The 24,142-nt window shown below is 38.6% G+C and overlaps 1 protein-coding gene across 4 annotated transcripts in view; it reads right to left on the reverse strand.

The window, feature by feature from the left end:
- The window catches only part of VPS8 (VPS8 subunit of CORVET complex), a 252,839-nt gene that overhangs the window by 84,487 nt on the left and 144,210 nt on the right, over positions 1-24,142 (reverse strand). For all 4 annotated transcript variants that reach the window (XR_010409242.1, XM_054504291.2, XM_054504292.2 and 1 more), the window contains exons 34-35: positions 18,177-18,266; positions 14,897-14,943 (exon numbers count right to left, since the gene is read on the reverse strand). Coding sequence is in view for 3 of the 4 variants with exons in the window: in XM_054504291.2 (XP_054360266.1) it covers positions 14,897-14,943; positions 18,177-18,266 (137 nt within the window). In the remaining variant the exon portion in view is untranslated. The remainder of the gene's footprint in view (positions 1-14,896; positions 14,944-18,176; positions 18,267-24,142) is intronic.

Genomic DNA, 24,142 nt, shown 5'->3' on the forward strand with positions numbered 1-24,142 from the left:
GCCCACTAGTCACAACGCCCACCAAGAGCTAGAGACTGAGCCTGGTTGGCTCAGTCAGTAGAACATGCGACTCTTGATCTTGGGGTTGTGAGTTCAAGCCCCACACTGGGCGTACAGCTTACTTAAAAAAAAAAAAAAAAAAGGCCAGAGAAATGAGTATTAGTTTTATCATGGTGGACACTCAACTACCAGTGGCCAAAAAGAACTATTTAGAAAATCAACTACTGCTCATCACAGAACAAGGATCATCTCTGTAGCTTCAAAAGAAGTCAGTTCCTTCTGAGAGCCCTATCTTCTCTTCAAGATTCCCCAACTAAAGCTCCTTATATAAAGAATCAGAATAGGGTTAATAAGATACAAAAATGCTTGGGAAACTAGCCTTCTGAAGAAATGTTAAGGCAGATGGTTTAAAGCAACACCTCTCAACTTTACTCACATCATGGCACACAGAGAAGGACGGTATTCGTATGGCCCATCAGAGTAAAGTAAGACTGATCACAGGGGACTATGGGTGCCCCAAGAGCTGAGGGGATGGGTCTCCACGTACACCTGTAACCCAGGAGTAGCACACCAACAGTCACGGGCGGCAATCTCTGGACTCCACTGAGATTAATCTGAGGTTATAAATACTCTGCAATGATGGTAAATAGCTCTATTTGTACTAGTAAGAGACTTCAGTTACAGAAAGAGGAATTATATCTAGACATAGGAAATCTTTCCTAAATTAAGAGTCTGCGATACTCCATCCAGACCAGAGGTTGAGCGATGAACTCATTAATTAAGTTCTGCTGCTTGGGGCTGTCCATACTTGCTGATTGGCTAATTCAGTGTGTCCTCAAATTGGCTGTAAATCTCTAAGATCAAGTTTTCTTACTTTTTTCTTCTCTTTTCTTTCCTTTGTATTTCACAACTGCTTTTAACACAGAATTTGGTAACTGGTTATTCCCTATGTAGACCATCACCTTAGTTCTTCCCAAAACTTGTCTTCTGGGAAGGCAGAATTTGAAAATTATCTTTTTAAGTGTCACTCTGAGAGCAAAGGCTGTGTGGCATTCAATGTCTCCCAGCATTCACATAGTCTTGGCACGTAAGAAATAAGTACTCAGTAAATGTACACTGACTAAGAACTGAATTGACTGGCTGTAACGCACTGGATTGCCTTCGGAAAAAGGGGACCAAATACAGGATAGAAGGGTGAGAATTACAAGGACTAGGGCTCTGAAGTCAGATTGAGCTACGGATGAATCCTATCAGAAAGTTCTACATGGACAAAATAGAAAGTGCACATGATAATGCAGGGAAATGATGGTTCTTTATGTAGGAGTAAGGTTTTGTCTCAAGAGAACGCTCAGTAAAAGAAAAAGGGAATGCTAATCAATGATCCTCGACGTTAAAGTGCGTTAGTGTTCTTTTCAGATGTTTATACCACATTGTAGGCAGTGTTAATATTTTATCTACATCAGACTTCTGTTATTATGTCTTATAAATGCAAGACTATGGAGCAAATTAAGACTAGACGTAAGCACCTGCCAATGAATCCCAGTATGTGATTATTTCCAGAACATTTATTGACAAAACTCTTTACAAGTACTGAAGATGTGAATATGCATCAAACCAAGCAAATCTCTCAGACAAATAGATTTTGAGGCATTCATTTGTGAGGAAAATAATATGTCTGCTGGGAGACGACCAGCAACATCAACATAATCAAAACTTTAATAAATAAGCTAACATTAATGAATTTACATCCATTTCTGACTGTTGCTTATCCAGTCTTGCACATAAATACAATTTGTTATATCCATTTCTCTATCCAAGATACTTCTGTTACTCTTCTATTAGCTACCTGTTTTGCCACTGCTAACTTTAATGGATCAAAATTATGTATTTTAGACCTAAATCTTATCTACTTTTAAAATATGTTAATATTAATTTTAGTACTTTAATAACAGCCCTGACTTATAGGATATGGACATTTAAGTATATATAAAAGGTAAACTTTTACAAGGCACACACAAGACTTTTCTCTTGTCAGCTTTAAAAGAAAGCATATATATGCCTTGTCAAATACACATGCACCAAAACTCAGGTTGGGGAAAACATCCACCCTTACTCAGGTTGGGAAAAATAATTTAGAATTATGATCTTGTACATTTGGCTATTTCTGGGGAAGGATAAGCTGTGTATCAGTTTTGAATAAGTTACATCATTAAAATGCCTCTAAAATTCAAATTCTCTTAAAAATATTTGACAAAGAAAATAAATGTTGCATGGGGATGAAGGAAGTCTAGCCTAGTCTCTCTCCTTCACTCTAAATATTGCACAAAAGTAGGCCAGTCTAGACTACTCAAAATTTCTGAGGAAGAGAGTTTCACAATCTCCCTGTAACTTGTTTGGACAATTTAGGGCCACCTCAGCTTAGCCTAAATCCTGACTGCTTGAATTCCCTGCTCATCCCCATAAATCTGGGTGGTGGCATATTGATGACTACTTGGTACCTTTTAGACTGAGAACTCAAATGCATCACTCAAAACACACAAAAGACAATTATTCTCCCTGTAGTTTTCATTCTCATCATGTTGTTTTACAAGGCTGTTAAGCTGAACTTTCAGCTTTCCATATACATTCCACGTTAAAAATGCCACAACGTAGGGGCACCTGGGTGGCTCAGTTCATTAAGCATCCAACTCTTGATTTCGGCTCAGGTCACAGTATCAGGGTTGTGGGAATGAGCCCCGCATTGGGCTCTGCGCCAAGCATGGACACTGCTTGGGATTCTCTCTCTCCCTTTCCCTTGGCCCCTCCCTCCCCTCCAATTAAAAAAAAAAAAAAAGCCACCATGTAATCCCATGTCATCTGAACTAAACATAAATGAATGTGCCAATCTGCCTGGGCAACACTGTTAAGTGTGATTCTTAAAGGTAGCAAAGACAATACCTACAAAATGTATATGGCATTGTACCAACAATAGTGTCCTACAAACCGGACAGGAGAGGCTTAGATGGAAACATGTCCTGTCGCAAGAAAGAATGTAATAGTGCATCTCTCCAGGATGGCCCTCTACTTTGTGCACAGCTGCCAGTATTCCTCACAGAGAACAACCACACTCCCTTATCAACTTGTATGAGGCACAGACCAAAGCAGACAAGTGCACCATTCTGTCTAATGGCAAAGATTCTGCCACATCAAATCAATGTTAATAGCAGATGCAAGCTAGATCTGCAGGGAACTTGTTCACTTTCCCTTTCCCTAGTATGACTACTAATCAAGTGTCAAAATGTCCTCCCCAAATCTTTTAAAAATTTTTAAAAGATTTTATTTATTTATTTATTTATTTGACAGAGAAAGAGAATGTGAGGGAGGGAGCACAAGCAGGGGGAGTGGAAGAGGGAGAAGCAGGCTTCCCGCTGAGTAGGGAGCCGGATGTGGGGCTTGATCACAGGACCCTGAGATCATGACCTGAGCTGAAGGCAGAGGCTTAATGACTGAGCCACCCAGGCGCCCCACCAAATCTTAATAGAATTCTTTTTACCTCTGATATTCACAAAAAAACAAAGTATTGTTTTGAATGTTCTCCTGCATAAGCAGTAAAAATGGCTTTTATAAGCTAACAGAAATAAGAGCCTAATGATTTTCATAGAAAATTTAGCTCCATAACGTTATCAAGTCTGAAGAGTACCTGGATCATTCCAATGCTGTACAGACTTCAATTAAAAACTCACAGGGTTAGCTAAAACAATTTTTCCAAAATACCACTATTAATAATGGTCATAAGAAGAACTCTGAGATTATTTGCAATGTGTATTTTCTTGCCACTGCAAAGCTCTCCTTAACACTAAAATCTGCCAGTAATCCCACTAGCAAGAATTGTTTCAATGTAGCCTAAGTCAACGAACGACTGGAAAGGTGCAGGTCCTGCCACCTCAGCGTAGTACTAATTTTCAGGTCTGGATGAGACACGTGATGCCATTGTCTCCCCAAAGTGATGGATGGAATTGGAGACAAAAGAGATGCAGTTCCGTGACCCCGGTACAGGGACATTCTTTACACAGTTTTCAGAAATAGTTTTTGAACTGATGCTGGGTCAGACTACCATAAATCTAATGTGATATCCACATATAATTCTGAACATAGAGAGAACAAAGAAATTTAGTTTCTGGTCTGGCATGTAGAGAGCTTGAAAGTTAACACTTCCATCCTCACAGGAAAAATGCTGAGCAAACTGAAAATCAATACCTCGTCTTTGATCTACCTGAGAGCTGAGATCATGGGGCAAACTGCCACCCCTAAATTAGAGAGCAACAGACAAGCGGTTATAAATAATCAGAGCTCACTGGAGGAGAAGCCAAGAGCAGAAACTACTGCTGCTGGAGCCAGTACTGGGGCAGGAAAATGTAAACTGTAAATGACAAAATGCCAGAGATTCAGTGTGGACAAACTTAAGAGTTAAATATTCTAGGGAGCCAAGTCTTAGCGGGGGGGGGGGGGGGGAGTTCCCACACTTTCATGAATTTTACCTCGAGGAGCCACCAGGTTCTCACTGTGAAGACTGGAGAAAAATCCAGTCATGCTTCCAGTAGAGAAAAAAGTAGCCATTTAAAAATACATCCAGAGCATTTTGTTCTTAACACGGCCTGCTGTTATGGACTGATGTCCCCCACAAATTCATATGTTGAAGTCCTAACTCCCAGTAACTCACAATGTGACTCTATTTGGAAATAGCAACTTTGTCGATGTAATTAGTTACGTTAGGATGAGGTTATGCTGGAGGAGGGTGGACTCATAATCCAACATAGCCTGTGTCCTTAAAAGAAGGGGAAATTTTGGCACAAACATATGTACAAGGAGAATGCATGTGAAAATGAAGGCTGAAATCAGGGTGATGGCTTCTGCAAGCTAAGGAATGACAAAGATTGCCAGCAAATCACCAGAAGCTAGAGGAGAAACATGGAACTGGCTCTTTCTCACAGCCCTCAGAAGGACACAAGCCTGCCAACACTTAATCTTGGATTTCTAGCCTCCAAAATGGAGACAATAAATTTCTGTTGTTTAAGCCACACAGTCATGTGCTTTGTTAAGGCAGCCCTAGCAAGCTAATACAGCTGCCTTCAAGGAAAACTATTTTACTAGAGCCTAAACAAGCTGAGGGAAGAGAAATAACCCAGGTCCTGCCCTTTCTAGACTTCCTGTCTCACTTAAAGGAAGAGGGGCTACTGAGAAGTCCTTGGGAGGGTCACTACCCAGAGATACAACTCACCAAAAGAGTGAACACTAATCTACACGACTACAGAATGCTTCCCCTTCACCATAATTCACCACCACATCAACAGGGCACGCCTATATAATAATAGAGAAATATAACTGAAAGAACTACACAGCTCAGACTTTAGGAAAACTCTCTAGGGAAACCCAAAGACAATCATGGAAACAAAAACAAGGACACCCAAGGAACTTTCACCCTCAGACAATTATGGCTATAGTAAACAGTAAGCACAGCCTCACTCCTAGCCAGGTAAACATAAAAAGTCACACTGACGGCCTATTTGCCTCAGTTCCTTTTATGCCGTACCTCATTTCAAGCATTCAATAAAAAGTTACAAGATATCCTAAGAAACAAAACAAGGATACAGTTTGAAGAGACTCAGCAAGCATCAGAACCAAACTCAAATATGGCAGAGATGCTGGATTTATCAGACAGGATTTAAAACAACTATGATTAATATGCTGAGGGCTATAAAGGAAAAAGCAATAACATGTAAGAACAGATGGGTAAAGTAAGTAGAGAAATGGAAACTCTAAGAAAGAATCAAAAGAAAATGCTAGAAATGAAAAACACTGAATAAAATGAAGAATTCCTTAGATGGCTTCATCAACAGCCTGGACACAGCTGAGAAAAGAATCAGTAAGCTTCAAGGTATGTCAGTAATATGTCAATAGAAATTTCCAAAATGAAATACAAAGAAAAAAAAAACAACAACAACCTGGGGGCAGGAATAGAATATCCAAAAACTGTGGGACAAGTATAAAAGGTAATACCATAAAGAGAAGAAAGAGAAAAATGGGACAGAAGAAATATTGATAGCAATAATGACTGAGAATTTCCCCCAAATTAATAACAGATACCAAACTACCCATCATGAAGCTCAGAAAACACCAAATAGGACAAACAGCAAAAATCTGTAACTGGGCTTCTCATATTCAAACTGCAGAAAATCAAAGACAAAGAGAAAATCTTAAAAGAAGTCAGAGGGAAGGAAAACACCTTACCTATAGAAGACCAAGGATAAGAATTACATGAGACTTCTCTCCATAAACCATACAAGCAAGAAGAGAGGAGAAGGAAGTATTTAAAGTGTTGAAAGAAAAAAACCCATCCATCTGCATCTAGATCCATCTGTATCCAGCAAAATTATCTCTCAAAAGTGAAGGAGAAAATACTTTCTGAGACAAAAACTGAGAATATGTCATCAGCAGACCTGCCTTTCAACAAATGTTAGAAGTTCTTCAAAAGGAAGAAAAATGATATAGGTCATAAATTTGGATCTACATAAAGAAAGAGCATTACAGAAGGAATAAATAAAGGCAAAATAAAATGTTTTATTTTTCTTATTCTTAACTAATCTAACAGAAAACGTTCTGTCCAAGACAATAATACTATGTATTCAGTGATTATAGCTTATGGATAAGTGAAATGAACGACAGCAATGTTATAAGGGACAAGGGGGAGGAATAAGGAATCCTCTGTTATAAGGCACTGACACTATGCATGAAGTAATATGATGTTGATACTGGACTTGGATTAGTTATAAATGTGCATTGCAAATTGAAGGAAAACCACTAAAAAAATATACAACTGATATACTAAGAGAAAAAGGTGGAATCATATAAAATGCTCTATTAAAACCAAAGGTAGAATACCAAGAAAAAAAAAAGAAACAAAAAACAAGGGCAATAAAAGCAATGAGTAAAAACTAGTAACATAGGGCGCCTGGGTGGCTCAGCTGGTTAAGCGACTGCCTTCGGCTCAGGTCATGATCCTGGAGTCCCTGGATCGAGTCCCGCATCGGGCTCCCTGCTCAGCAGGGGGTCTGCTTCTCCCTCTGCCCTCTTCCTTCTCGTGCTTTCTGTCTCTCATTCTCTCTCTCTCAAATAAAATAAATAAAATCTTAAAAAAATATATAGTAACATAAATAGAAAAGGGTAGGATTATAAAAGCCACACCAACCTTAAGATTTGTTTTTCTCTGACTGACTTATTTTGCTTACCATAATACACTCTAGTTCCATCCACATCATTGCAAATGGCAAGATTTCATTCTTTTTGATGGCTAAGTAATATTCCATAGTGTATATATACACCACATCTTCTTTATCCATTCACCAATCAATGGACATTTGGGTTCTTTCCATAATTTGACTATTGTTGATAATGCTGCTATAAACATCAGGGGGTACACGTGCCCCTTTGAATCACTATTTTTTGTATCCTTTGGGTAAATACCTACTAGTGCAATTGCTGCATAATAGGGTAGTTCTAGTTTTAACTTTTTGAGGAACCTCCTTACTGTTTTCCAGAGTGGCTGCACCAGTTTGCATTCCTACCAACAGCATTAGAGGGCTCCACTTTCTCCACATCCTTGCCAATATCTGTTGTTTCCTGAGTTAAAATTTAGCCATTCTGACTGGTGTGAGGTGATATCTCACTGTGGTTTTGATTTGTATTTCCCTGATGATAAGTGATGTTGAGCATTTTTTCATGTGTCTGTTGGCCATTTGTATGTCTTCTTTGGAGAAATGTCTGTTCGTGTCTTCGGACCATTTTTAATTGGATTATTTTTGGGGTGTTGAGTTTGATAAGTTCCTTATAGATTTTATCCAGTATGTCATTTGCAAATATTTTCTCCCATTCTGTAGGTTGCCTTTTAGATTTGTTGGTTGTTTCCTCTGCTGTGCAAAAGTTTTTTATCTTGATGAAGTCCTAGTAGTTCATTTTTGCTTTTGTTTTCCCTTTCCTCCAGAGATGTGTCTAAAGATTTTATTTATTTATTTGTTTGTTTATTTATTTGAGAGAGAGAGGGAGAGAGAAACAGCATGAGAGGGGAGAGGGTCAGAGAGAGAAGCAGGCTCCCCGCCGAGCCGGGAGCCCAATGTGGGACTCGATCCCAGGATTCTGGGATCATGACCTGAGCTGAAGGCAGTCACTCAACCTACTGAGCCACCCAGGCACCCCAGAGATGTGTCTAGTAAGCAGTTGCAATAGCCAAGGTCAAAAAGGTTGCTGCTTGTGTTCTCCTCTAGGATTTTGATGGTTTCCTATCTCACATTTAGGTCATTCAACCACTTTAAATGTATTTTTGTGTATGGTGTAAGGAAGTGGTCTAGTTTCATTCTTCTGCGAGTGGCTGTCCAGTTTTCCTAATACCATTTGTTGAAAAGAATGTCTTTTTTTCTATTAGATATTCTTTGCTGCTCTGTCGAAAATTAGTTGACCATATGGTTGTGGGTCCATTTCTACATTCTCTATTCTGTTCCACTGACCTAGGTGTCTGTTCTTGTGCCAGTACCATACTGTCTTGATAACTACAACTTCATAATATAACTTGAAGTCTGGAATTGTGACACCTCCAGCTTTACTCTTCTTTTTCAACATTCCTTTGGCTATTCAGGGTCTTCTCTGGTTCCATACAAATTTTAGAATTACTTGTTCTAGCTCTGTGAAAAATGTTGGCGTTACTTTGATAGGGATTTCATTCAATATACAGATTGCTTTGGGTAGTATAGCCATTTTAACAATATTTGTTCTTCCAATCCATGAGCATGGAATGTTTTTCCACTTCTTTGTGTCTTCCTCAATTTCTTTCATAAGTGTTCTATAGTTTTCAGAGTACAGATCTTTTACCTCTTTGGTTAAGTTTATTCCTAGGTATCTTATGGTTTTTGGTGCAACTGTAAATGGGATCAATTCCTTGATTTCTCTTTCTGCTGCTTCATTATTGGTGTATAGATGTCAAAAGATTTCTGTTGATTTTATATCCTGCAACTTTGCTGAACTCATGTATCAGTTCTAGCAATTTTTTTGATGGAGTCTTTCAGGCTTTCTACATAGAGTATCATGTCTTCTGACAAGAGTGAAAGTTTGACTTCTTCCTTGTTGACCTGGATGCCTTTTATTTCTTTTTGTTGTCTGATTACGGAGGCTAGTACTTCTAATACTATGTTGAACAACAGTGGTAAGAGTGGACATCCCTGTCATATTCCTGACCTTAGGGGAAAAGCTCTCAGTTTTTCCCCACTGAGGATGATATTAGCTGTGAGTCTTTCATATATGGCCTTTATTTCCCCATCTTCTTTTTAAAATAGCTTTTTCACTACGTAAATGCTAATACAGGTATCTTAATATTAACTACTTTTTTCTTTCACACTATTTCCTTAAAAAATATTTTCCAAAACTGAATCACTGGATCAAAGCATATGTATAACTTGAGAGCTCTTAATAACATATATAAATTAAATATATATATACAATACATATATTAAATTGCTCTCGAGAAAACAAAGTGGACCAACAGGGAGGAACACATATGCAAAGGGAGGAATGACAACATGCAGCGCCTCCTCTGAACAAACAGGCCAGTACTGCCGAGGAATACAGGGGTAAAGAGAAATGGGAAAAAGGAAGACAATGAAGCTGGATAGATATGCCTGAATCACATCAACAAGGGCCATGGGGAGTTTGTATTTTGCCTTGGATAAGGGAACAGAAAGAACTTTGCGAAGAAGAACTCTTGCCTGCTTAGAGATGGAAGGAGAAGAATTAGGAAGGCTGGTTAGGAGGCCAGCAGGAGGGATCAGGAGAGAGAACCAGGGCAGTAGGGGACAGAACAGAGGAGCCCCATATATACAGGAGGTACCCAAGAGGTTGATGTCATGACTGGTTCTGTGTGCTGTGGCTGAGAAGGTGGAGACTGGAGTAGGTAAAACAAAGTGAAGAATCCATCGTCACTCTCAGAATTTTACTTAAGACACTTAAACGTAATTGCCTGCTTACTTATCTATTTCCTCCATTAGAATGTAAATTCCCTCAAGGCAGGGCCCCATCTTATTCACTATTTCATCTTCCATGCCTGTCAGAATGCTTAGCATGCTGTAAATGGGCAGATAATGCCATTTGCTACGAGAGAAAATAAAGCAGCAGCAGGTTTGGATTGAGAAAAAGTGAGTATTATTTTGAGCCATTTCAACCTCTAGCACAGTACTTAGCAGACACCAATTTCATTATAAAGAAGTCTTGAATAAAGGAATAAAAAAAAACATGTGTAAACTATTTTCTTTCTTGCTCGCTTACTATCATCCATCCATCCATCTATCCATCCATACATCTGCAAGGCCTGGAGATTAGGAAATGATATGTTATGATTTAAAAGGTTGAACCTGAGCTGCTGGCGATATACTAACCAAAGATACTGAAGGGTTCAGAACAAGTCTCCTCAAAACGTGTTACTCTGGTATGTGGACTATTTTGAGCTAAAGGCAATCAAGGCCCTGTGAGCTAAAGAGAAACTTTTGCCCCTCCATTAACTACCTAAAAGAACCTAAATTGGGAGACTTTCCCAGAGTAAGAGTTATTATCAGAGATAAATTTTATCTGAGTGACCCATCTGTATGGCAGGGCAAACATCTAAATACTAAACATCTGCTCTTCTTCTTGCCCTGTGAATTGCCCTCCTCCCCTCTGAAGCCCCAGTTCCCTATATCCCATTCCTTAGCTCATGATGACATATGTATCTCATTTTACTTTTCTGTCTTTGAAACTCTCATGTATGTGGGGTTTTCATACATATGAGATTAAATTTTTCTCCTGTTAATCTGACTCATGTCAATTTGATTCTTAGTCCAGCCAGAAGAACCTCTGAAGTGTAGAAGAGAATTTATCCTAACAATAGGATATCTGGTAGTAAGCCTGGACAAGCATAGGAAGTCACTCAAGCAGAAATGAATTTTCCTATGTCAAAGTTCACGAACATAATACATTATTATTAAGGTTTTATTTATTGTAGAGAGAGAGTGTGTGTGCTTGTGCGCACGCTGGCGGGGGATGGGGTGGGGGGGATGGCTAAGAATCTCAAGCAGACTCCTGCTGAGCCCGGATCCCAATTGGGGGGGTGGGGGGGTGGGGCTCGATCTCATAGCCCTGAGATCATGACCTGAGCTGAAATCAAGAGTCGGACGCTTAACCTACTGAGCCACCCAGGTGCCCCTATAACATTCTAAGTTTTTATTTTAATTTTGAAATACGCTATTTCAACAATGAGTGTCAATATGTTAAAATATTCTTTCAAAATTATCCACAGAAACACAGGTTCAACTTAAATCCAATATATAACCATTTCCATAATCTATGTTTTGCTCCTTGGCAAAGCTCATTTTCTTAGCAATGCTCAATGTTTATTTTGATTAAAGATTAGAAATACAATGTGACTTTTATGTGTTTTTTTTTCTACAAGAAAATCACACCACATTTCAGAGGTCTCCAGGACATGGTTAACAAAAACTAAATCGACATTACCAAGAGAAGTGTACTGAGGAAAATATTGTGAATATAAATATACTCGCACATTCTCTTCATTCCTCATGCAGCTCAAAGCCCCACAAAAACCATCAATGTCCTTTTGTATTATCCTTCAAACATCCCCACTACACAAAAGGCCTACATCTGGATGTAAATATATATCAGGAGAACTCCCATGAGAATTCTTGGCCTGGCAGGAGCGCACACAGGGAGTGGGGGTGGGGTGGGCTTTATGCAGCAGCTGTCCCAAAGAAGGGAATTGGAAGGGAATGCAAATCCGTTCTCTCCCAAGCTGTTGGCCTCAATTCAGGGAAGTAATTTGCTTCTGTAGGATTAACTCCCCCGCCAAAAACTATCTATCTATGTACAGATGCCACCAAGATCTTTGTAGGTCGATTAATTCTACTGAGGACATTATACACATAGCAAAGATAACATAAAGAAATTGAATAAAGACAATAGAGAAATATAAATAATAAATAGATGATTTGTCCCTTTAAAAATGTATTGACAAAATAAAAGGCTACCCCCTCAAAAACAACTCAATGAACACTTGTAAATGTTAAATAAAAAATGTATATATAAGGATCCTATTAACTCAGATTTTGTGGGCCAAAGGAAAAAAAAAAGGCAATATTCTGACATGACACACATATACAAAAAGTCTCCATCTGAAAATGACTGTTTTCTTTCATTTTCCTTACTTGCCAAAATGCTTCTTGAGTGGTGGGGGGAGAACCTAGCTGTTTAAAAACAAAACAAAACAAAAAAAACTATTGCTTAAGAACAGAAAGGGAAGTAATGTATGGGGATTAACATAAGAATAAAAAAAATAAAATAAAATAAAGAACAGAAAGGGAAGAATCAAAGGCAAAAAACAGTCTCCACTATCTGCCAGTGAAAACTGCCAGGCAGGCCCAGTCTACCTATTCTTGCTGTTCTTTTTCCTCTAAGTATCTTTTCCATACCCCCTTGTTTCCCAGAACCTGACAAGACTCTAATCCCTTTTTCAGATTAGTCAAAAAGCGTATTTATTTCAAAAGGCTGAAATGTGATGGAAAATCAGTCATTCAGAGTAATAGCTGTAGTGATATTTATATCACCTAATACTGGTATTTTTTTATTTATAAAAAGTCAGATTTGGTCAATATCATCTTCTGTATTGTATTCCATGTGAGAAAAGGCCAAGCACAAAGCTGAACTTCCTCTGTCCTTCTAGCTTGGGTCTCTCCAGGTAGGATGGTTGAGGGAAAAAGGACTTGATCAAATAAATTATTCTAAGGGAAGAGGCTCCAGGTTCTAGTGAGGTGGGGAACAAAGGCAAAAAGGAAATGTAGATGAAATTAAATTTTCTTATAACCTGCAGTCCATTGACAAATACTTGAGGCAGGCAGAATATACATTCTTCCCTGAACTCCCAGTGTTAATGTTAATGTCTTGCTAGAGGGAAAAACAACCTTAGCTTGACAATAGCTAGGCTGTCAGTATCCCGAGAGTCCTCTTTAGCATATGAAAATCCTTTTGGAAACATCCCTGTCTTTACCTCCCCCAACTCCATAGTATACAATCAGCTTCTCCTCACAATCTCAGGGCAGCCCTTTCTGCTTAAGGGTCCTGTCCCATGCTATAAAAACACCTTTTAGCACTGGAGACGTCTGAAGAAAGAATTCTTGAGGCTCTGAACCCCAACATTTCCACACGACGAGGAGAATGGATGTGCCACAAGAGAGGAACAGAATGAATTGGGCCACGGGAAAAGGGGTGCACAGGATCTGAAGAAAGGGCTGGGGTTGAAGTTGGGTCCTTCCTCGGTCTGCCCAGAACCTCCACTCTTCTTTCACATCTCTGTTCCCTGCTCTCCCCATCTTTTCCCCACCAGTCCCCAACTGATCTAAGATGTTTCTATCCATTCATTATAGAAATAGACCTTGGCTGAAAATGGCTCTGAGGGAGAGCCAAATGATTAAGAGAAATAAAAATAAAGGTATCTAGCCTCATTTGATATTCTGAGAACAGGGAACTAAAACACTGATAATTTGAAGATGTCTTGAACAGGGGTGCGGGGTATGTAGTCAGACTGCTCTTCTAAGTATCTGCATATGCACATCTGGATGACTGAACTTGAATGCAGCATAGCTTACTCCAGATTTAAATGACTAAGATTTCAGAAAATTATTACAATCAACAAAACTGGCATTTTGGTATGTAAAAATAGCACAGAATACAGAATAACCCAAACTGAGATTATCACTAAAGTAACTAAATTACTGTTTTCAATGGCTAGTGTACGTTATAACACAACATAGAAGTTTATATGTCTGACGCGAAAGTCTGTCATACTGGAATATTACACTCACGCCACTGTTGCTTAACTCTGCGTGTACATCAAAAATATCCCCCACCCACAATGATTCTGTGGGCTTGGGCCCAGATGTCTGTATTTTTACAAGTTTCTAAGGTGATTCTGACACATACTTCCAGTTAAGACAGAGTGACTGTGTTAGAAGATGTTAAATATTATTCCACTCAACTCCCAATTAGTCCACCTAGTCACAGCAAAATGTTAAGATCTCACACACAGAACTGCTTTGCTTACAAATCCATTACTAATCTCATCATCTCTCTGGGTTAGTTTTATTTGATGAGTACCACAGTAGCACTTGGAGAAAAAAAAAAAAAAGATTAAACTTTGCTTCTCACACCACCATGAGAAGTTATTTAAAACTAACACTTCAAATGAGGATTTAAGAGGGAATAAATTTAGAGGTGAGCTGGGAATTAGGTATTTACTTTGAAAGTAAAGCTATCAATCCACAGCATGGAATACAGAACAGGAAGCGGTGAAGTTAGGATAGAAAGGCAGAAGCTAGCTGGTCATCGGATTCTTCCTAAAACATGTCTTCATGGCCTGGCTTCACTATTGTTTTTTACAATGATAACAACTCAACATGTATGCTCATGTTCAAATGCAAAGAAAAGTATTCCCTCAAGATATAATCTACTTTCATCATATATTTTGGTATAATCTATGAAACTATTACTCAAACTAACATTAAAAATCAAAAGTTGATTATACTATTTGGATGCAATGGGCCAGTTTCTTTTTTTCTCTTTTTTTTGGGGGGTGGGGTGGGGGGGGTGGGGCAGAGATAGAATCTTAAGCAAGCTCCAGGACCCTGAGATCATGACCTGAGCTGAAATCAAGAGTTGGACGCTTAACCAACTGAGCCACCCAGGCACCCCACAATGGGCCAGTATTCTTAACCTCAATTTATGTCCTTTGATTTTTCATCTGTGTATAATAAAAAACTTAAATTTATTAACATACCTTGGGTCAAGAAGACTCCTCAAAAATTTGAAAAGCAAAACCTGGTTCTGAATAGAAAAACAATTAAAAATACAATTAAATATTTAAAAACAAATTCTTAAAACTATGCCAAACTAGAATATCCCTTTAAAGTGCAGAAATTTCCATTAAGTCCTCCGTAGAGATCTAAGAAATTCTCAAGTCATTTGGAGGTCATTTCCTCCCAGTAATTCAAATCACTGTCACACATTCCATTTTTGAATGCAGAAGAAACAAATGCCTTATTATTGCAAAAAAAAAAAAAAAAAAAAAGCCCTCTACTAAGATCCATCCCTTGGCAGTTCTCAGCATAAGGACCTAGGAATGGCAGGTGCTCTGAACTGCCGTGCTGACAAGTGCATTCTAGCTACACTGAGGGGTTCCCACTGCCTTACCTGGTCCTTTTCTTGGGAGGATAGCCTACTGTGAGATAACCTAAGTAGGGTGGGAGTTTGAGGCCCAAACAGCAAGCAGCACCAGAAAAGTTCATTAACTCCCCAATGTAATCAGCTACAGAAGAGAACACACTGCAACATGTTAGCCGTCAGTATGCCATAAAATCTGGGTTCTGCTTCTTCCACTTATTTGCTATATGACTTTGTATAAATCACTGACTCTCTTAGCAATTCAGTTTACTTATGTGAAAAAGAGAACAGCAGTATCTTCTCTGCCTTCTGCACAGGGTAGAGGTGAGAATTAAATGAGATATACCTTAAAATACTATATGAATAAAATAATGTTTTTAAGTTCTTAGGAAAGCTAAGCAAAAATTATAGCTTAGTTTTTCTTTTTTCTTTATTTTTGGATATATTCAAACTTCACCTGTATAAAGCACAGAACTCAAAACCGGAAAGGATTAATGTAATTTAGAAGACAACATTTAAGATATGTTTATCAGTCTTTGATTTTCTATCTTTTCCCTGGTCTATCATTTTGTTTTATTTAAATATGACTTTCCTTCTGGTTATAACTTAATATTCTGGCTTTCTTTTTCATTTCAAGAATTCTCAAAACAATTGGTCAGAAGCATATTTCTTGCCACCAAGAAAGGTACTTTATAAAATTTGTGTGGGATTCTCTCATATTCAGTAAATCTCTGCAATAAGTAAACACTTCATTTCTTTAAATGTGTACGACTCAACAAGCACTCCACAATCAAATAGCCAGTTTTTAAAAAAAAAATCCATGACACTTCAGCTTTTTTATGTTTGTCTAATGAGTGACATTATATTCATTTACTTGGCCTATCTCTAAGGATCTTTAGAGACTAAGGAAAATAGAAAGCCCTGCATTGGATAGCCTTACATTTTAAATGACAGTAACAACACTTAAAGATGAGGAGCTATATCAGAAACTGCTGACTTTTAAAGAGCGGAGAGGCTCTGTGGACTGAAGAGTAGTTGTAGCAGAAGCGTCCTCCTGTCCTCATCACTAGAATGGACTGGATGACTCTCCATGTACTTCCTCAGTATCCTGGGCAATGCTCTGTCATCATTCAAGTCCAATTATTCTGCAACTGTCTTTTGGCTTACCCATCTTCTTCCTTGAGCACAGGGATACATGTATATGTTTTCTGTATCCTCGGCACATAACAGTGTTTTTGGTTCACAGCAGGTACATAATATTTATTGAATCCATGAATGTGTCTTTATCTTGAGTTAACGGACCTCATCATGCTGGACAGCCAAGCCCGATGTCTGGGAGTCACTTTTAACCTCTCCGATCACTTTCGACTCAATTCTAAGCCCTACATGTTCTACTTCACAAACACATCCTAAACCCGTCCACATCACTGCCACAGACTTAGTCCCCATCCTCGCCATCTTTTGCCTAGAGCCTTCACCTTCTAACTGACTGGTCTACGTGGTCTCTCTTCTCCATATGCTCTCTTTGCTAGTCCACTCCCCACACTATAAAGTTAATTTTCTGTAAAATGAATCTAATGATGTCCTTTTGCTGAAAAACTTCAGTAATTCTCTAGGTTATCTAGAAGATATGGTATAATTTCTTAGCACTACACATAAGACAGTTCAGTACCAGAGTGCAAACTCTAGTTTCTAGCCTCTACACCTTTAACTCCTCCCTCCATCAGAACTTTTCTGACTTACCTGAATGCTCCTCCCACCATTGTCACCAGGACGTCATAGTCACAGACCTGGCCATTCTCTGGATATGCATGTTGTCTCATGCCTTCAAGTCTTTACATACCCAGAATCCTCTATTTAGAAAGTTAGTCTCAATTCTTCTGCCTAGAAAACTGATGCCAATCGCTCAGGACCCAGCCCAGGCACGTCTGGGAGCTCTCGCCTGGCCTCAGTCAGTCACTCTCTCCTCTTGCTTCTGTAACACTTTCTCCATGTGTCTGGTGTAGCACTTATAACCTTGCATGGTTATATAAGTGCTTCTTTCTTCCACATGGAAAGTTAAAGAAAAGGCTGCATTCCTATCTGCAACCCAAGGCCTACCATACTGTGGTACACGGTGAGGCCGTGACAAGTGTTTAAATTAACAAGTTCCAGATCTTTGTCTCTCCTTCCAGCTGCCCTCCACTCAATGCTTTGGTTTTCCTCTTGCATAGTTATCCCCTCCTACACTTATGGGCACTTGAGGACTCTAGGTCATGCTTTATGTTGCTGTCATGGTCCTATTCCCTACCTCTATCACTTGTGGACCTAACACCAGTAAGCAAAACGCACTACCAGCACTGCAATCATAGTGACAAGTGGAATCCTAGGGTCACTAAATAATACTTGAAACTGAGCGTCTCAGTATTTGACATTAATATAACTGTATCCTAATTAAGATTTCCCAAGAAAAATTCTAAATAGCATTAACCCAAACTGAGACAAAAGTCTGAATAAATAATAAATAACGTCAACCTCAAAGAGAATAGAGCTGTAGTTCCTATAGTAAAAAACAAACAAACAAAAACCAAAAAAGAGGGGGGATCTTCTGTGGATTACTAATTCTAGATTAAGTACAGGGCATAGTTCTAAAAATGTTTCTGTGATATTACTATGTATCATGCAGAAAGATACACTCTTTCCTTTCCAGATGCAGAGATCATCATACAACTGCTCCCAAACACACACACACACACACACACACACACACGTGCGCGCGCGCACACACATTGTGTAAAAAAATGCTTAAATGGCAACTATGTATTGAAGACATTACTACAATCAAAGTTCTTAGGTGGATATTCAATAATTGTCTCTCCACTAGATGCTTCTTCCCAATATATTTTTGCAATATTTACCTGAAGTTTTTTAATGACTGTTTCAATCTGTTCAGAAAAGTGAGTAGCAACCAGCTCTGCAGCTTTACAGGGCCTCAGGGATACAAGTTCCTAAAGTGAAAGGAAAAGATAAAATGATTTTTTATGTTAAGTTTAAATAGAATTTCCATAGATGTGAAGCATGATTACCTACTTCAGTATTTTCATGAGCTTCTATACTGCATTTCAGAAGACCTCAATGTAAGGTCTCAATTTAAAGGCACATTGCAAATGAACAAAATTAGAAATATGCCAGGTAAAAAATTAGATTTTGATATAAAAGGTAATTCATGCTTAGAAAATGAAAGCACTAAAACTGTGGATTTAAGCCTTGATATCTACAGGATGAACAGAAGGAACAAAAGCTTTCCCAAATTTCCTGTCAGTGAATTTCACCCTTGAGCTTAAAGTAATAACTTGAAGCAATTAAAAAAAAAAAGTATAGTTGCAATTTTTCCAGTTAAGAATTTGAAAACTTTATGCCTGATGCCTGGTAGATTTTGAAACAAGGAGTGTCTTAAAACAATTTAAGGTCACAAGTCTTAAATGAGACAAAGAGGTTGACCACTGTTTATTAACCACTGTTAATAAGATCTATTTCTGTCAAATTTAAGACTTCCAATCTGCCCTCTCCTTGAACTTTCCTAGACATTACTGGCTACTTATCTTCTTGAAACTCTCTTCTAACTTGGTTTCTGTGACCTACTCTTCTATCCTTCCAATTGCACGTTTACATGGCTGAAATGCAAAGACCAACAACAGATCAATGTGGTAAATTCTCAAATAAAAATGAGACAAGTTACTGTGACTGCAACATTCATGATATATCTAAGATTTCTGTATTAGTACCTGCTCTTCAATAATAATGAGCAGATACAAGTAACTGTAGTTTATACTACTTTTATAGAATACATCTCAAAACAGAGAAAGCACAGCTAATGAACATCACAAATGAAAAGGGGATATTACCCATCGATCTGAAGATATTAAAAATAAATTATTATGGATTAATTTATATCAAGAATTTGAAAATTTAGACAAAATGGGTAACAGTTCCTAGAAAAATGTCATTTAATAAACCGACTTAACAATTAGAAAAACCTGCGTTGATTTTTAACCACTAAGGAAATTGAATGAATACTCAAAAGTTCTATATAGAAAACTCCAGGCCCAAAGAGCTTCACTGGTGAGTTCTAGCAACCATTTAAGGAAGAAATAATGCCAACAATAATGCCAACCATTTAAGGAAGAAATAATGCCAACCTCTTACAGAGAATAGGAAACAAAACAAAACAAAACTTCAGCTCATTTTATGAGACTAGCAAAATTTTTGATACCTAACTCAACAGGACAATGTAAGAAAGAACTACACTGATACAAACATCCTAAATAAAAACAAAGCCCAACAATATTTAAAAAGGATAATATCAGGATCAAGTTACATTTATCCAAGAATTCAAGGCTAGTTTAATACCAGTAAGATTCACCATAACTATAGAATAAGAAAGAAAAGGCAAAAAAACTCATGAGAAAACTGTTAACATACCAGAAATAGAAGACTTCCATAAAAATCCTTAAACACTGTACTTATATTGGAAATAAACATTTAAAAAAAACCATTAACTATAGCATTGCTATGATGAAAATATGAAATTGTGACAGTTAATCTAATGAAGAATAGAAAATCTCTACAGAGAAAATTATAAACCTTTATAGAACCTCTTGAATAAAGGCTTATACCGTATGGTCATAGACTGGAAGACTCAATATTGTAAAGATGCCAATTAAATTTAAAAATAACTGAGAGATTCAGTGCAGTCCCTGTCACTATCATAAGGATAAAAGAATTGTTTTGCTATGACCAGCTGATAACGTATTTAAAAGTATAAAAGGTCGATAGGTGGGGAGGACGGCAGAGTAGGAGGACCCTAAGCTCACCACTTCCCACCAATACAACTAAATAACACCTACATTAGTGTAAATTACCCAGAAAATGACCTGAAGACTAGCAGAACAAACTCTCCACAGCTAAATATAGAGAAGAGACCCCATTGAAGCAGGTAGGAAGGGTGGAGACACGGTAGGGAGCTAAACGGACCAACAGGACTAAACACAGGAGGGATGGACACCTTGGGCACAGAGAGGGGAGAGAAACAGACTCTTGCATCAGGAAGCCTACATGGGAAGATGAAACCCCCTAACACGGCTTTGAAAACTTATAATCAGTGGGATTTTAAACCTGGAACTTTGAAAATCAGCAGACTAGTAAGAGAGCCTGGAGGGTGAGAGGAGACTGAGTCTCTGCCCTTAAAGAGATGGCACAAAAAACAAGCCCTGAGGAGATACAACATTAGCAGCATTAGTTTGAAAAATGCATATGGCATAGGGGAGGGAGATTTGTTTGCTAATCTCAGAGCATGTGCTGGAGGGGCAGGGATCCTTGGGAGACCTCTCTAGGAACAAAGGAGCTGGTGGGCACCATTTCCTTCCCCTGCTCCTCCCTCCCCCCAACCCCCCAGCATAAACACACAGCCACCTGCAGGAACCAGCACAGCTCCAATACTCTCTAACTAACTTACATACACCACCACTGCACCCCAGCTCTCCTGTGGACATGCCTCCTTCAGCCAGGTCTCCATTCCAGGTCCCTCCCACAGCAGACCGACATAAACCTTGCTAACAGTATGCATCCTGCCCCAGGGCACTTCAACGAATCTGACCCCTCCAACCTAGCCTGCCTCGATCCCCAGCAGCTGCAAGGTCCCTCTTGCCAGTGTGGACCTTGCCAGCACTGCATGCCCCACTTCCGTAGTCTCCTGCAGTTCAGGGCTACCACATCTCTGGCAAACGCATGGTCTAACTCACCTTAAGACCAAGGTGACCCCAGAATGACCCACTAACAATACAGGGAACAAACCCTGACCACAAAAGGCAAAGAGCTATTGCAGATAACTGGACTAAAAGCAAAGGCAGCTCAATTACAATAGTAGGATGCATGCAACACCCATAGAAGACCCCTTGAAGCACCAGGTTCTGGTGAACAGGGGACATCATGCTGCAGGGCACTACAGGACCTCTTCTTCATAAGGCCACTACTTCCAACAGCAGGAGACATAGCTGACTCTCTTAACACCCAGAAGCAGACACAGAGAGTTCAACAAAATGAAGAGATAGAGGAATATGTCCCAAATGAAAGAACAGGACAAAAATCACAGCAAGAGAGCTAAATGAAAGCGATAATATGCCTAATAGAGAATTTAAATTAGTGGTCATAAAGATACTCATTGGACTTGAGAAGAGAGTGGAGGAACTCAGTAAGACTCTTAACAAAGAGACAGAAAATATAAAAAAGAACAAAACAGAGATTAAGAACTTAATTACTGAAATTAAAAATATATTACATGAAATAAAAAGTAAACTAGGAGAAGCAGAAGAATAGACAAGTGACCTGGAGGACAGAGTAATGGAAAACAATCAAGCTGAACAGGACAGAGGGAAAAAAAAGAAAACAGAAATAGACTTAGGGAATTCAGCAACACCATCAAGTAGAACATTCACATTATGGGGATTCCAGAAGAAGAGAGAGAAAAGGGTGCAGATAATTTATCTCAAGAAATAATAGCCAAAAACTTCCTGATTCTGGGATGGAAACAGAAATCTAGATCCAGGAGGCACAGAGAGCTCCCAACATAATCAACCCAAAGAGGTCCTCACCAAGACACACAGTATTTAAAAGGGCAAAAAGGACTGATAAACAGAGAATTTTAAAAGCAGCAAGAGAAGACAGTTATGTAGGAGGGAAACCACATAACGCCATCACTGATTTTTCAGCTGTAACTTTGAAGGCCAAAAGACAGTGGTATGATATATTCAAAGGCTAAAAGAAAAAAAATACCTGCAGCCAAGAATACTCTATCTGGCAAGGCTACCATTCAGAATAGAAGGACATTACACGCAAACAATGAATCGTGGAACACTACATCAAAAACTAATGATGTAATGTACGGTGATTAACATATTAATAAAATTTAAAAAAAAGAATAAAAGGACAGATAGTGTTTCCCAGACAAACAAAAGTTAAAGGAATTCATCACCACTAAAACAGTCCCACAAGAAATGTTAAAGGGAACTCTTTCAGTGGAAAGAAAGACAGTAAATAAAAGTAGGAAATACAAAAGCATTAAAATATATCTATAAAAATCAGTCAAGGCATTCACAAAATAAATGGATATAAAGTATACCACCATATACACCTAAAACCTGTAAGGGAAAGGAGTAAAAAATGGGTTCAAACTTAAGTGACCATCAACTTAATATATGCATAAGATGTTATATATAAACCTAAGGTAACCACAAATCAAATCCAGTAAAAGATATGCAAAAAAGAGTAAAGAATCAAGTATACCACTAAACAAAGCCAGCAAACCATGAAAGAAGAGAGCATGAGAGAAAGGAACAGAGAAAAACTACAAAAAGAACCACAAGATTAGTAACAAAACTGCAGTAAATACATATCTATCAATAATTACTTTGAATGCAAATGGACTAAATGCTTCAATCAAAAGACACAGGATGACAGAACGGATTAAAAAAACAAGACCCATCTATATGCTGCCTACAAGAGACTCATTTCAGACCTAAAGACGCATGCAGATCAAAAGTGAAGGGATAAAAAAGCATTTACCATGCAAATGAAAGTGAAAAGAAAGCCAGGGTAGCAATACTTATATTGGACAACTAGACTTTAAAACAAAGAGTGTAACGAGAGGCAAATAACAGACACTATATAAATATAAAGGGAACAATCCAACAAGAAGATATAACAACTGTAAATATTTATATGGGAGCACCCAAATACATAAAGCAGTTAATAACAGAAAGGAAGTCACTGATAATAATACAGTAAAAGGGTACTTTAACACCTCACTTACATCAATGTACAGGATCATCCAAACAGAAAGTCAACAAGGAAATAGTGGCTTTGAATGACACACTGCACCAGATGGAAATCCATATATCCATCCAGATATATTCAAAACCTATCCTAAAACAGCAGAAAACACATTTTTTCCCCCCAAGTGCATATGGAACACTCTTCAGAAGAGATCACAAGTTAGGCCACAACAAGTCCAAACAAATTCAGGAAGACTGAAATCATACCATCCATCTTTTCTAACCACAATGCTATGAAACTAGACGTCAACCAAAAGAAAGAGTCTGGAATGACCACAAATACATGGAGGTTAAATAACATGCTACTAAACAATCAATGGATCAACCAAGAAATCAAAGAATAAAAAAATAAATGGAAACAGGGGTGCCTGGGTGTCTCAGTCAGTTAAGTGTCTGCCTTCGGCTGGGGTCATGGTCCCGGGGTCCTGGGATTGAGCCCTATGTCAGGCTCCCTGCTCAGCGGGGAGCCTGCTTCTGCCTCTCTCTCTCTGCCCTTCCCCCAGCTCATACTCTCTCCCTTGTGCTCTCTCAAATAAATAAATAAAATCTTAAAAGGAAACAAATGAAAAAGAAAATACAATGGTCCAAAATCTTTAGGATGCAGGAGAAGCTGTTGTAAAAGGGAAGTTTATAGCAATACAGGCCCACCTCAAGAAGTAAGAAAAATCTCAAACAACCTAACCTTCTACCTAAAGGAGTTAGAAAAAGAACAAAAGCCAAAACAGTAGAAGGAAGGACATAAAGATTAGAGCAGAAATAAATGATACAGAAACTAAAAAAATGGGGCGCCTGGGTGGCTCAGTCATTAAGTGTCTGCCTTCGGCTCAGGTCATGATCCCAGAGTCCTGGGATCGAGCCCCACATTGGGCTCCCCGCTCTGTGGGAAGCCTGCTTCTCCCTCTCCCACTTCCCCTGCTTGTGTTCCCTCTCTCGCTGTGTCTCTCTGTGTCAAATAAATAAAATCTTAAAAAAAAAAAAAACAACTAAAAAAAATA

This window comes from Mirounga angustirostris, unplaced genomic scaffold (genome assembly GCF_029215605.1).
Source record: "Mirounga angustirostris isolate CCGP_5_RB_7025 unplaced genomic scaffold, mMirAng1.0.hap1 SCAF_1, whole genome shotgun sequence".
Classification (NCBI taxonomy): domain Eukaryota; kingdom Metazoa; phylum Chordata; class Mammalia; order Carnivora; family Phocidae; genus Mirounga; species Mirounga angustirostris.